This window comes from Pecten maximus, chromosome 18, assembly GCF_902652985.1.
Source record: "Pecten maximus chromosome 18, xPecMax1.1, whole genome shotgun sequence".
Taxonomy (NCBI): Eukaryota; Metazoa; Mollusca; class Bivalvia; order Pectinida; family Pectinidae; genus Pecten; species Pecten maximus.
In genome coordinates, this window is record NC_047032.1 from 21,727,551 (window position 1) to 21,740,750 (window position 13,200).

Genomic DNA, 13,200 nt, shown 5'->3' on the forward strand with positions numbered 1-13,200 from the left:
TCGTTTGAAATATGAATCTCTGTATGACTGGCTGTACTACAGCTCAGCTAAATCTGTCTACCTATGTAAATATTGTGAGCTTTTTGGAATGAAATCATGTGGTGTAGCAAGCCCATTTATGAGCGGGGGTACAAAGTCGCTAGGAACCCACCCTACTCGTATGTTGACAAGTCATAGAGAATCTGTGCTCCACAAACTTTCGGTTGAAAGATACGTTAATGCAACTTCTAACATAAACGTATATAATCAGGTATGCCAACAGAATGAAAGAACAAAGCTAAATGCTTCTCAGACCTTGAGGAATGCACTCAAACAAATATTTGAATGTATTGACTTTATCATACAGCAGCATTGGGCGGCCTCAGAAAACACAGAAACGTTTGTACGATTTGTCGCCAAACTTGGTGTACCAGAACTTCAGAAACACTTATAAAGTAGTGCCACACATTATCAGTCATCCACTTCAATCACCCAAATGATTAACTGCCTGTCCTCCCATCTAGAAAAAAAGGTACTTGATCAGCTTGCCAGTGGAGACAAGCCATATTCAATTCTCCTCGATGAAAGCAGTGATGTGGCCCACCGCAGTCAAATGAGTGATGGCGAAGTTTGCCATGAATACAGGTGTGGTTACGAGATTCCTGGGCTTTGCCCAACTCCAGAAGGGTACATCAGCACACATAATGGAAGTACTTCAACAATTTGTAACCGCAAAGGGAGTTGAGTTCGACCAAATGCGTTTCTTCGCTCTGGATGGATGCAACACTATGAGTGGTGTACAGACAGGTAATTATCCCCAAACCTATGATAGCATATAATATATTTATCAAATGTATAATATACAAAATTACACCTATTCACCACTTAATAATTTGGATCAAGTTCATCAACTTACATAAAACATTTAAGCACAGAGTTTAATTAAGCAATAAACTGCCTAGATGCGGCAGACCTACTGGTATAACTGCCACATGTGTCACAGACAAACTGAATGGTGCGCGCTAGCGCACCATGATTGTTTGTCTGTGACACATGTGGCAGTTATACCAGTAGGTCTGCCGCATCTAGGCAGTTTATCGCTTATATTTACGTTCTATTAATGAATCGCAAAAATAAAAAAATATGAAAAAAATCTTCCAAAATTCAAATTTCCGGCTTTCTACCGTCAGGTCAGGTGAATACAGACCTGCCAACCTTTATATTTTAAAAATAGTAGTGTTGTGGCCATAGGCCACAAAAGCAAGGGCCGAAGGGCCTTGCCAGGGGGAGAGCACGAGAGGGGGGAGGAGCCACCCTCTCGTAAGAGGGGTACGGGGGGCCTCCCCCGGAAAATTTTGAAATCCTAGGTAGCAGGAGGTACATTCTGAGCACTTTTATGCAGCATTTACAAACTCCTCAGCATGTTTCTTTTTACCATATAATCCTTATAATTAAACACACAAAAATATTTTTCTGTATTTCTGTTTTATTTTTCAGACTGCATTGTATTACTCCTTTGATAGAGCTGCACTAGTAGCATGCTTTGCTTTTCTGAGAAATTCAGGAGAAAACTTCTCATGTCCATTACTGTCCATTATCTTGAGTTTTCTGATCACAATAGCTTCCAGTGTCCTGTTTGACATACTTGATCTGTACTCAGTTCTGGTTTTTCGCACCAACGAAAATACTCTTTCGCAATCTGCATTGCTGTGCGGTATAACCAAAATCGCAAGCATCACCCTGGCCAAGACATCATACCTAGTGGACAAAATTGTCCACTTTGTGTCTATTCTAATGTTATCTTTGTCAATTTCAGGTGGAAGATCATCAACTTGGTAAGCTAAAAACTGTTCTTGTACCTTATAGGATTCCTCTAGCAGGAACGGGAATTTGTTAAGAAAGAACTTTACTGACTTAAATGACACTTTCCTTCTCAACGAAACATCAACTACTTGGGCATGTATGTATATGTCATCCTTTAGAGGAAGTTTATTAATGATATATGTGCATGCATCGCAGAAGAATTGTCGAACATTTACAAAGAATTGAGCAGGATCAGCTAAACTTCCCACAACTTCTTCTGTAAAGTTACCAATCATGATATCTTTGTCTGGTTTATGAGAAGACTTGTCCTCGTACGGCACTTCTGTGAGGTCACCACTAATAACATCTGGCAGGAGAAATCTCATCATGATGTTTCTAAGAAGACTTGTTAATTTAGTTTTAACAAGGTGGATCTGAGGCTCATCTTCCTGTAAAGCGAGATTTGTAGCATTAAAAACTGGTAATGTGCTAGCTAGGAATGAGGCATATGCCATATTTTCAAAACTTGTCAGTTCTTCTGCTATCCTGCACTCTCTGGTTTGGCCATTTGATTTGTGTTTATTTGCTGTCTTGCCAAGACTATCACTATTAGACTCAGCACTTGATGACTTCAACTTATCACTATTATCACCTGAAGACTTGGTGCTGGATGATTTCAACTTATCACTGTTACCACCTGAAGACTTGGTGCTGGATGATTTCAACTTATCACTGTTACCACCTGAACACTTGGTGCTGGATGATCTTGAAAGGTTACAGACAGACTTTTGCCGACACGACGAACTGTTACTGCACCTTAACTTTTCCACTTGTACATCAGTTGTTTTCCCTGTCTTACTGCTGTAGTGCTTGATGACCCCTGGCCTTGACTCTAAAATAAAATTTTAAAAGTTTAACCAAAGAATTTTTAAGTTCACTTAGTGCACGATAGATAAAGATTTCAATTTTGTAAAACATTGCCACAAAGTAAATGAAAAGTCTTATGATACTTATCACTAACTTTTACATTTCCTTTTACATGTATTACTGACAGTATATATTAAAATATATATACAAGTGCACTTTTTTAATATTTGTTTGACCATTTATTCAACTCACCAGTGGAAGAATTGGTTGTGCTCGTACACGGATCAGTGGAAGGTTTTTTCTGTTGCTGCAGATTTACAAATTCTAAAAACAAAAACAAAAATATTTTGATTTTATAAATTCAATATCTGAAAAAAATCCTGCCTTTTTAATACCTAGAGGCATGATGATTATTATAGACCAAATTACTGATTAAACTTAATTCAGCTGCAGTTACATGTACTACCAGTATATTTCTGTCAAATTATATTCATCGGTAGTAACTAGTTAAATGTAATGACCTCAAACTCTATTGTTTTAATTTACATTTCTAATTGTTAAACACACATTAAATATGACAGCAATAACTAAAAAACAACTACACAAACAAAATCAAAATAAACATACTATCCACAAAACTGGCTTGCTTCTTGTGAGTATCAATTGCTTTCCTTTCAGACCTTGCTTCTGTTGTTTTTTGTGTCTTGTTTGACTGTAATAGAGCACTCCTTAGCGATTGAGAAGCAGCTGAAAAATATTAAAAGCAATAATGAAAACTATCATCATGATTTTTTTATCCACATTTTCTATAATAAATTTACAAATTTTAAATTTCATTATATTATATATTAAAATGAAAATTTGCATATTTATAACATGCTTTGAAAAATTAGATGGACTGGCGAAAGGATTAAAAAATGTACCTTTCTCTCTCTGTTCCTTCACAATTTTGCAAAAGTACGCAGATAAAGGATTCCATTCTTCAAGAAGTCTGTTGAGAGCTTTTTCCAGTGACAACCATCTTGTGGAAACATGCTTTAGTATCTTTCGAGTTTCTCCTGAAGAAGCCATTTGGAATTCCTGAAGTTCCTGTCTTCTTTTTGCACTCATTTCAAAGTAGTAGTATATATCAACGAGTAGATCATCTGCCTTAAATGGCAAGGCTGATGTAGCTTTTTTGGCTGCGAGATGAATCAGATGACAGGGACATCCTACTAATATGAGTTCTTGCTGATGATTTCTTAGATAGGATACAACACCTTTGTTTTTTCCGGTCATGACTGATGCATTATCTGATGAAAAAGACACACAATTTTTCCAACTAACATTGAGTTTTTCAAGTTCACTAGCCATCAGACAAGCAATGTTTTCTCCTGTGCTGCTCCCCACTAGGTTTGGAATTGATAGCAAGTTAACTTCAATCATCCCAGAAGATGGGTCATAAACCCTTACAACTATTGGATATAATTTATACTCATTGTCGTTTGACCCATCAGTGGCAATACTATACGCCGAACTCCTCATTAAGTCACAGATATGTTTTGTTGAGTCCGCAGCCATTTCATTGACGATTGCCTGTGATTTCGTTCGCCCACACGCGTAGTTCCGAGCTATTTTCGAATCAGGAAACATTTCCCGGAATAGCTCTCCAGTTCCATCAGCGGCACTCATTGGAATGTTCTTCTTCATTAGAAAACTAGTGAATAAACACTCAGCCTTTATGGTCGATAAGTCTGTGCCCATTTGAAAAAAATCTGTCACAGGTCTGGTACCTTTGACGTCTGCCTGCTTGTGTTTAATTCTCGCCACGTGCTTTTTGATATCATCTTTGCCGCCGTGGGCAATAGAAACGCTGACCCTGCACGTCGAGCAAAAAGCGAAGGTATTTCCTTTATCACTCGAAGTGATACAAGGGTATGATCTGGAGTATTCAGTACGGAAAGTCTGTGTCCATTTCTTCTTCTTTTTGGGACTAGTTTCGTCGATAGATGACTGGGCCTCCCTTTTTGAGGCCGACATCTTCGACTAAATCATCGTCACTATGACGCTTGTATGTATATGAATGAACATGCCAGTTAAGCGTTTTAGACTACGTGATACATTCGGAATCCTCGTGTTTTATCCGCTTGGGTAGAAAACGCCGAGGCTACCCGAAAGTAACACCAATATTATAAAATGAAACACGGAAACACGGAAAATTAAAACCGGATTTTTTTTTGCAATTTTTTTAAAAATCGTATTTTTCATATTGAAATCGTAGAGTCGTAATTAGCATGCAGAAATCGTAAGGATTACTACAAAATAGGGAGGGTTGGCAGGTCTGTGAATATCTAGAACGGCGCACAAGTAACAGCTGACGTCACGCGCAATTTCCTACACTATTTGAAAAGACGAAACAACGCTATCGTTTTATATTCATTTGTTTTAATACTTAGAACATATTTAATTCAATATTGAAAAACAAATCACATTCATACAATAACTATTGAAGTGTCATAGAACATGTTAACAACTGTAGCAGTGCGGCCTATATTCGGTGCACTCATTCTGCGGTTTACATAGTCCGCGGTGATTGTCTGCGGTTTACATAGTCCGCGGTGATTAGGTTGACCCAGTTAGCAATCCGGTCGGTTGATGTTGATAATGCAACCCGAGAAAGTGGAATTCGCGAAAAACCCAGGAGTGAAGTTGTTTGTTGACCTCACAGACACTTGGGACAGACAGTTGTTACTGGGGACTAGTGCAGAAGATGTCGACGAGTTCTGCACGGGCAGAGACACTGTTCTAACGGCAGCGACCGCACTCAATTCATCGGATTGAGAGACCTCGCCAAGTTTCGCTTTGGGTTGGATAATGGCGGACAACGACGAGCTGAGCGACTTTTTCTGGTGAGTGGCTACATTTCTGTTGTACGATCTGAGCAACGACTCGCATTTATGATCACTCATATACATTATATGTCGTGCCTCGTATCCTTCGTCATTCAGGAACTGTATCGCTGTTGCTCGCAGACAATGAGGTGTGTATTTCTTCACGACCTTCGCTGCTACACATATGTCTGACAAGAATTTCGCGAAAGTACGCTTTGAAAGACCTTTACTGGTGTACCATATCGCACTTTCCTTTGGTTTCAGTGACGCGCTTTTGTCAAACTGGTTGAACAGACTCGTAGCAGTAGGGTCAGTTTTTTCCATTAGCATTTTTAGCATTTTAACTGGACACGTAGCGTTGTCGTAATGTGCATACATACGCTTTCCCCCCCATCCCCACCAGCATGTGTCAGGCCACCCTGCATATTTTTTTGTTGTGTTTCGTGCGACATTGTAGCAAACTCTTCAGAGTTGTCGCCTTCAAAGATGAAGGAATCCAGCTTCAGCTGATGGTGGAACTCCATTCCTCTCGACACGAAATGAACTGCGAGTGTATACCACACATATTGTCGTAAAATCACTGGTGAGTTGGGCGCTTATTCAAAATAAGCTGCAATTTTCTCCAGGTCATCTTGGTCTATAATCTCTTTGTGCGTCACCGGTTTGGAAAGGCCGAGTCTCATTCTCTGTTTAAGAAGGCCATCTAGTATTCCGTTGGACATTTTGAATTGTTTATCCCTGACGATATCAATGTTTCTGTGAATATCAGACAAATGTCGGTTTATTGCTGCTCGGATGCTGATGAGACTGTTTCTATGGTACACATTCTCAATATTGTCTTGGTCTTGACTTTTGGGGGCTGGCCGCACTTCACAGTAAAATTTACTGAGGCTTTCAGCAAGGTCTTCTTCGGAAACTGTACCCAGGTTTAACTCCCTCCCTGTTGTCTCCTTGTTCCACTCTATTTAAATAAACAATTTTATAAGGGTAAGAATATAAAAGAACTTGCGAGAAGGGAGGGGCGACTGTTTTAGACCCAAATTCATTGATAAAATCTACAGGGCTTAAATAAGATTTTATGCATATTTAGTTCTTCATCATATTGTGTACCAGTCGAGACTTTTTTTGATTGCTTTAAATTTACTTGCAACAATAATGTGTCTCGACTGTTTATTGAATGCTATGCTGCACTCAGAAGTACACGATCTGGTATTTTCTTCATGAAATATATGCATTTCGGGATGATTTCCTGAGAAACATGGGTTTTATTTTCAATAATTCATAGTTATCTTGACTTAAGTTACAAGTAGATCAAATTTAAGTCTGATAGTGATAAATTTAGAGCAATGGTAAATGGTAATTGTTAAATTTGCATACCTTGAAATATTTTCAATCCCCAGGCTGTGTTTTTCTTGGTACTAGGGGCTTGTCTCACCTCGAACAACTTTTCAATATCTTCTGTTGTCACATGTTTAAATCTTTTTGGTTTTGGTTCCACAAAGTCTTCATCCATTTCAACTTCATGCTTGGCAGGTTCGAGTGTAGGCCTACATGTTGAATCTGATTCTCAATGGTCATGGATGCTGGCTAGTGCTTCTTGGAGGGATTCATCATGATCAATTCCAACCAGTTCTCCAAGAAGATCTAATTCTGCCATGTTCATGTTGCTCAATATATCACCGCCTTCACTTGAAATACTGTCGTTGTCTTTTAAACATTCAGGTATTTCCATCTTAAAGTTACCAATTGCAAGGTTCTGTTGATCAGCCATTCTCAGCAGCAGCAGCTAGCAGACGACAACAGTGTATTTACCCAGAACCCAATTTTCTTGGTCTTGGGTTTTGGGATTTATTATTTTTTTTCATTTATTGGATTGAATTTTTTATTTAATACATGTTATTATTTTGCCAAATAAAAACAAAATATAATTTGATGGTTGCCACAACATATTTATTCAGAATTTATTAAAATCTCATGTCAATGTGACTTTACAATGTATGGCGGCCATCTTTGTTTACATTTTTTGCAAGTGAGATATTCATACGCCCTCATGGCAACTTCAGTTATACTCTCATAGATGAAGCTGCTTTTAGTAGGGATTTACTAGTAATATATAAGGGCATTGCCACACCAAATGTAAATATATACACATATGCTTTAAGTAAAGGTTAACAATTTTATTAATTATGAAAATTTACTCAATTATAGGTCTTCAAAGAAGAGTGAGGCACCAAAACCCGTTTGTGGTGTATGTGAACTGTCGCAACCACAGGTTGGCACTGTATATGGCACACCTTATCAAGAGATTTCCTCTTCTACAAGATGTTGATGGAGTTTTGATTTCGCTTTGGAAATGTTTGAATTTTCTCCGCAAAAGATGGCAGGTTTTAAACACATCCAGGTAATGAATTATGTGCTAACGTTCTATGACCTAGGCTATTTGTTTCAGATTTAATGCTACTTCAAAAAATAGTTTACAGTTTTACTGAAGTAAATTATACTTAATTTCATACTGTTAATACAATATATATTATGAATAGTACAAATGTCTTTTAATTATGATGGAATAAAATAATTAAACAATGTTTTAAGTCTAAGACAAGTCAATAACACCGCAACTTTTCCTAATCTTGATTGATTTAATAATTTAGATTGATGAAAGAGATCAGATCTTGGCTCAACCTCCGTTCAAAATGCTACCTATAAACCAATAAATTCAAACTATAAATTTCAGGCTGTCTATGGGAAGACTCCGATGACTATAACACGTGCTGCTGCAACAAGATGGTTGTCACATCTCCAGGCCTCATCAAGGTTTATATCAAGGTAATATCAATATCAAAATAAGACACAATCACTGAATCTAAATTGACTTCATTTACTTTCAATTTGGAAATAGTATGATTTCATTATGATTTGAGAAACGAATTTGACAAAACACAAACAAATTATGCAGCATAATATAGAATATATAATGCACTGTTATTGTACAAGAAAACTCTTAAACAAAATGTACTTTATCTTCTTCAGATATACCTGTATTCTTGATACCTTGGACAGTTTGTATGAGGAAAAGAGAGAGTCTGATATTATGGGTGTACGCCAGTCTGTAACTAACAAGTCTGTTGTTGCAAACATTCTTCTTCTCACAGATATCTTAAAACCTGTGAACCTGCTTAGCCTGTACTTACAGGAGGAACATATCCATTTACCATGCTTCCATCCTATGTCAAGAACACAACTGATCATCTGCATTCACTCATAGATAACTACCAACAACATATTGAAGGAAACAATCTGTCTGAAATGGATGCAGAGTTCTATAAGATATCAGATTTGTTAGCAAAATTGACGATCGGACTACCCTGACCATGCGTCGTCGCGGAACTCAAGATCAAAACTTGACTGGGGAAGACTTCCTACGAGAAAAAGGTAATGGGGACATGTGGTGCCGATATAGTCTTAAGTAATGATTTTCAAGTGAAGTTCTTTCCCTGATAAATTAATATTCTTTAGATGAGGTTTTACAGTGTAACATTTCAATATTTACACTGAAGTCAAGGTAAAGTACAAAACAGTAGCAACTTTGACTGTACTAACAATAATATTCCAAACATAATACAGTACAAATGGCATGGGTAGATACTTGTTTTCCTCTTGACTGAGTGACAGTACACAAATTATTTATTGTTACAATACACATTTAGTGATGATTTATTTTATAACTTTCAGGGAAACCTCTTGTATATGATCTCATTAATGAGATTGAAGATGCCTTCAACACTGGAATGCCAGTACTTGGTCACTTTGGATTTTTGGATCCACAGATATTGAGGAATATGGCAAAGTATGTTTGAATTTTCCTATTTAACATAGATTAGTGAACATTTATGTTGATCAACCAGTACTTTTTTATTTGAATAATAATTATTAAAGCCTGTGTTCAGAAACTTCTTTTGAATTAGTATAATAAGATATATCCAGTAATCACTAAAATAAGTCTAGTACTAAAACAACCACAACATGTTTCTAAAATTATTTTTCTTATTTTAAGCAATAGATATGTTTATTAATTTTATGTCAAAGTCATAATTATTTTTGATGTACGTTAGACAGCTATAACTGGGTTGGCAGACTACTATGGTCAAGACAAGACTGATACCTTTCAGGGCCACACTGTCAACAAACATGCACTTTTCAACAAAGATGTGCTGCTGACTGAGCTAAGGAATTTTAAAGTTCAGTTGTTCCTGATGAGGTATATTATCTTGTTATTTGTTCTAGTTTGAATTGTTTATTAATTAGTTATTTTTCATTTGACTGTTCTGTTATCCGTTACATATTTACTTTTTCAAGTTCATTATGACCAGTAACCTTGTTTTTAAAACTTAAGACCCAGTTGAATAGAGAAGTATTTAGTAAAGATCAAGGAATCAATATTTCATTGTTTGGTATTTCTTCTGGAATTACAACAGTAAAGTTGTCAATCTAACTAATTTCTACTTTCACATTTATTTCTTATTTAAAGTATTTGTTATTTGAATAATGTATATTTTGTGAATTCCATTTATTTGCTTGCAGGGTTTTCATTGCATGAGTGTACTACACTGTTACTGTTCTTTTTAGATAAAACTGCACGAGTGTTGGTTTATGAGTTTGTGAGGTAAGTCATTCTACTACATCATTATTATCAGATGGGTATGAGCCCAACTGTTACTCAAGATTACTACTCAGGTTACTGGTATAATGTTGTTAATGTTTGTTTTTTTTTTATAAGAAAACTGTTTAATGATATATAATTTACATGATTACATATGGGAACTATTAAGGAAAGAAGTCCAAAATGTTATCTGAACTTCGTCATAATACATCAATGATAAAATTGTATCACATTTTTATCTATAATGCAAGTAGTTGACACTTGAAATTCATTCAATCAGTTTGCAACTCAATCAATTAATTTAGTAATTATCAATTAGTGTTGAATTGTTTGCTTTATTGATTTGTTAAAATAAATCACATTGCTTTATTATTATTTCTTGCAGAGGAAATGGTCACACTTCCATTGATCGTATCTACAAGGTGTTCAAGGGAGATCAGGTCCTGTCTGGCTGCTTCCCTTGTGTGTTCACGCTACTGGAGAAGGCATGTTTAATACCAAGTTCCACTACAGTAGTGGAGAGGAGTTTTTCTCTTATGGAAAACATCTTAACAAAGAAGAGAAATCGCCTGACACAGGGACACCTCTCCGATATAGTGAGAATCTGCCATCATCATCAACTTGAGCAACATCTCACCTCTCACCGATGCAGATTTAGAAGAGATAGTCAATCTGTTTAGAGGCATGGGCAACCGTCGTAAACAGTTTTAGAAGGAACTTTTGTCTTTCAGTTACTGTGACAGACAGTATACTGTTCAATAAAAATCTTTATCATGAATTCGTTTGTTTATTTATTATATTAGCACACAAATACAATAACTGTCTGATGGTATACTCTAGTAACTTAGCATATTATGGTAGGTTCATCGTCGTAAAATTCCCAATTTGAACTTTTCGCGCAGCAAAATTCCCAATGAAAAAGGGCATGGGTACTTTAAATGAAAATGTAAAAAAAATCACTGGAACTGCGTATGCCCAGAACGAAGAACTGAAGATGAGCTAGAAATGGGAGCCTATATATACACTTTATCAAAACGCTGGCCATACGCCAATAATAAGCTAGTTGTACTATACGTTGCACGATACACCTTCCGCCAACGTATGGCAACGTATGTCCAGCGAACTCGACCTATGAGTAACGTACCTATATCGTACCTCTAGCGTATTCAGCGTATTCCTAGCGTATGCTTAGCGTATTAACCATACGTCCGCATACGCACAAAATTTTTGAACATGCTCAAACATTTATTTCTGCCTCAGCGTATGCCAGCGTGTTTGAAACGTATACAAACGTATACAAGCGTATGTCAGCGTATGAGGGATAATTTGTCATACGCTAGTGCGATACGCAACATAATGTCCTATCAACAGCTAAGGTCATTTAAGGACGGCCTCTCGTGCGTGCGGGATACATGCGTGTGGCGAGTGCGTATGTTTGTTTTGGGAGGCTACAGTATGTTTCTCTTAAGTCTCCTTGTGATAACTTTTGCCGATTTATACTGCTACCTCACTGAAGCATACCGCCGAAGTCATCCAGCAAGACACCCCACCCGGTCACAGCATAATAACAACGGGCGAACCAGTCGTCCCACTCCTAATATGCTGAGCGCTAAGCAGGAGTGGCAACTACCATGTTTAAAGACTGGTATGTCTTGGCCAGGGGACAGAACCCAAAGCCTTCATCACAGGGGCGAACGCTCTACTAAAGGCTAAAAGTGAGGCATTGTCAAAGGAGACATTAGGAAGAAGAAAGTTTGTAAGAAAGAAGAGAAAAGATAAGATCCCAAATTTAGTCGCCTCTTACGATCATGCAATGGGGCAGCAGGTACAATTCTTGCGCCCTACATGCAGGGCAGCCACAGGGCAGGAAGGAAAAAATCAGCATAACAGGTCCATAAACACACATACGCACTCGCCACATGCATGCATATCGCATACAGGGGAAGCCGTCCTAAAATGACTTTAGCTGTTAGTATGACGTTAAACAAAATAAACCAAACCTTAAATACTGGATTTGCATTAGTGTTCAATGGGTAGGCCCCTTATCATATATGTATGTAAAATCTTAACATGTATACAGGCGCGTAACTGCCTGTACGCAGGTACGCAGGTGAATCCACTCAATTTTTTCAAGAAAACAACTTTTGTTAATTCTTCGCGCCAAAGATTCAAACAGAATCGCAGGTTCCTTCTAGGTCTAGCGATGAAATCCCTACAGTGCCTGAGGTGAAGGATGTTTCAACTTCTTTGTATTATAAGTATCCTGACATTGCTGTGGTGGCTACAGGGGCCTGTGATGACCATACCAAAGCACTAATATTGCAAAATGATATGGAATGGACCAAATCATACATCTTTCCGACAAGGTTAGTTAATACAATTTTTCTTGTATGTCGTACGTAGTAATTTTTTTCTATTAGACGATCTATATGAGAAACGTGGTATTCTATAGAATCAGAGCATAATTTAAACTACACTGACTGCCAGGCTGGTATTTTCCTATCTGTGAACTTGAGCAAGTCTAATATTTATAACTGCTCAAAAATACCTCGATGTAGACCTAACGGAACCAAAATCACGTATAGGCCTACTTCACAATTTATCTCGCACTGTATCCTAAAACACTCCTAACGCCAGCAGTCCACTATTCCATAATTCGAATCAGTGGTGAATCCAGTGCCCTCTAAAAGGACATCCATTTCAGAAAGCTAAAAAATGAAAGTTTCAGGAATTTTCTCTCTACTGTAACTGCCTTAATTATTTAGGACACTGGTATCGAATTAAAAGGGTCTCTATATACTACAGTATACTCTATGTTGTGTTTGTGCTCATTAAGCCTACTTGATATACATATGTATTATAATTATATGTTAAAACAACATTGTCACTCAGACAAACCCATAGCACTAACGTTAACTTATGTTTCTTTCGCACAATGTTTGATTTCACAGATTACCCGTTGCATATATTTACAGAGAAAATGCACCGGGTAATCTAAGAAATCATAGTACGAAAGGAATG

At 37.2% G+C, this 13,200-nt stretch overlaps 2 protein-coding genes across 2 annotated transcripts; both read right to left on the reverse strand.

The window, feature by feature from the left end:
- Positions 1 to 1,459: 1,459 nt before the first annotated feature.
- Positions 1,460 to 4,966, reverse strand: LOC117316076. Its single transcript, XM_033870561.1, has 4 exons — positions 3,573 to 4,966; positions 3,277 to 3,396; positions 2,902 to 2,973; positions 1,460 to 2,674 (listed from the first exon to the last, which is right to left on the reverse strand). The coding sequence occupies exons 1-4, from the start codon at positions 4,666 to 4,668 to the stop codon at positions 1,488 to 1,490; spliced, it is 2,475 nt and encodes an 824-aa protein (XP_033726452.1). The 5' UTR covers positions 4,669 to 4,966; the 3' UTR covers positions 1,460 to 1,487.
- A 1,149-nt stretch (positions 4,967 to 6,115) lies between these two features.
- Positions 6,116 to 7,032, reverse strand: LOC117316307. The gene is made up of 2 exons (XM_033870849.1): positions 6,897 to 7,032; positions 6,116 to 6,480 (listed from the first exon to the last, which is right to left on the reverse strand). Exons 1-2 carry the CDS (start codon positions 7,030 to 7,032, stop codon positions 6,116 to 6,118), a joined length of 501 nt encoding a protein of 166 aa, XP_033726740.1.
- Between the last annotated feature and the right edge of the window lie 6,168 nt (positions 7,033 to 13,200).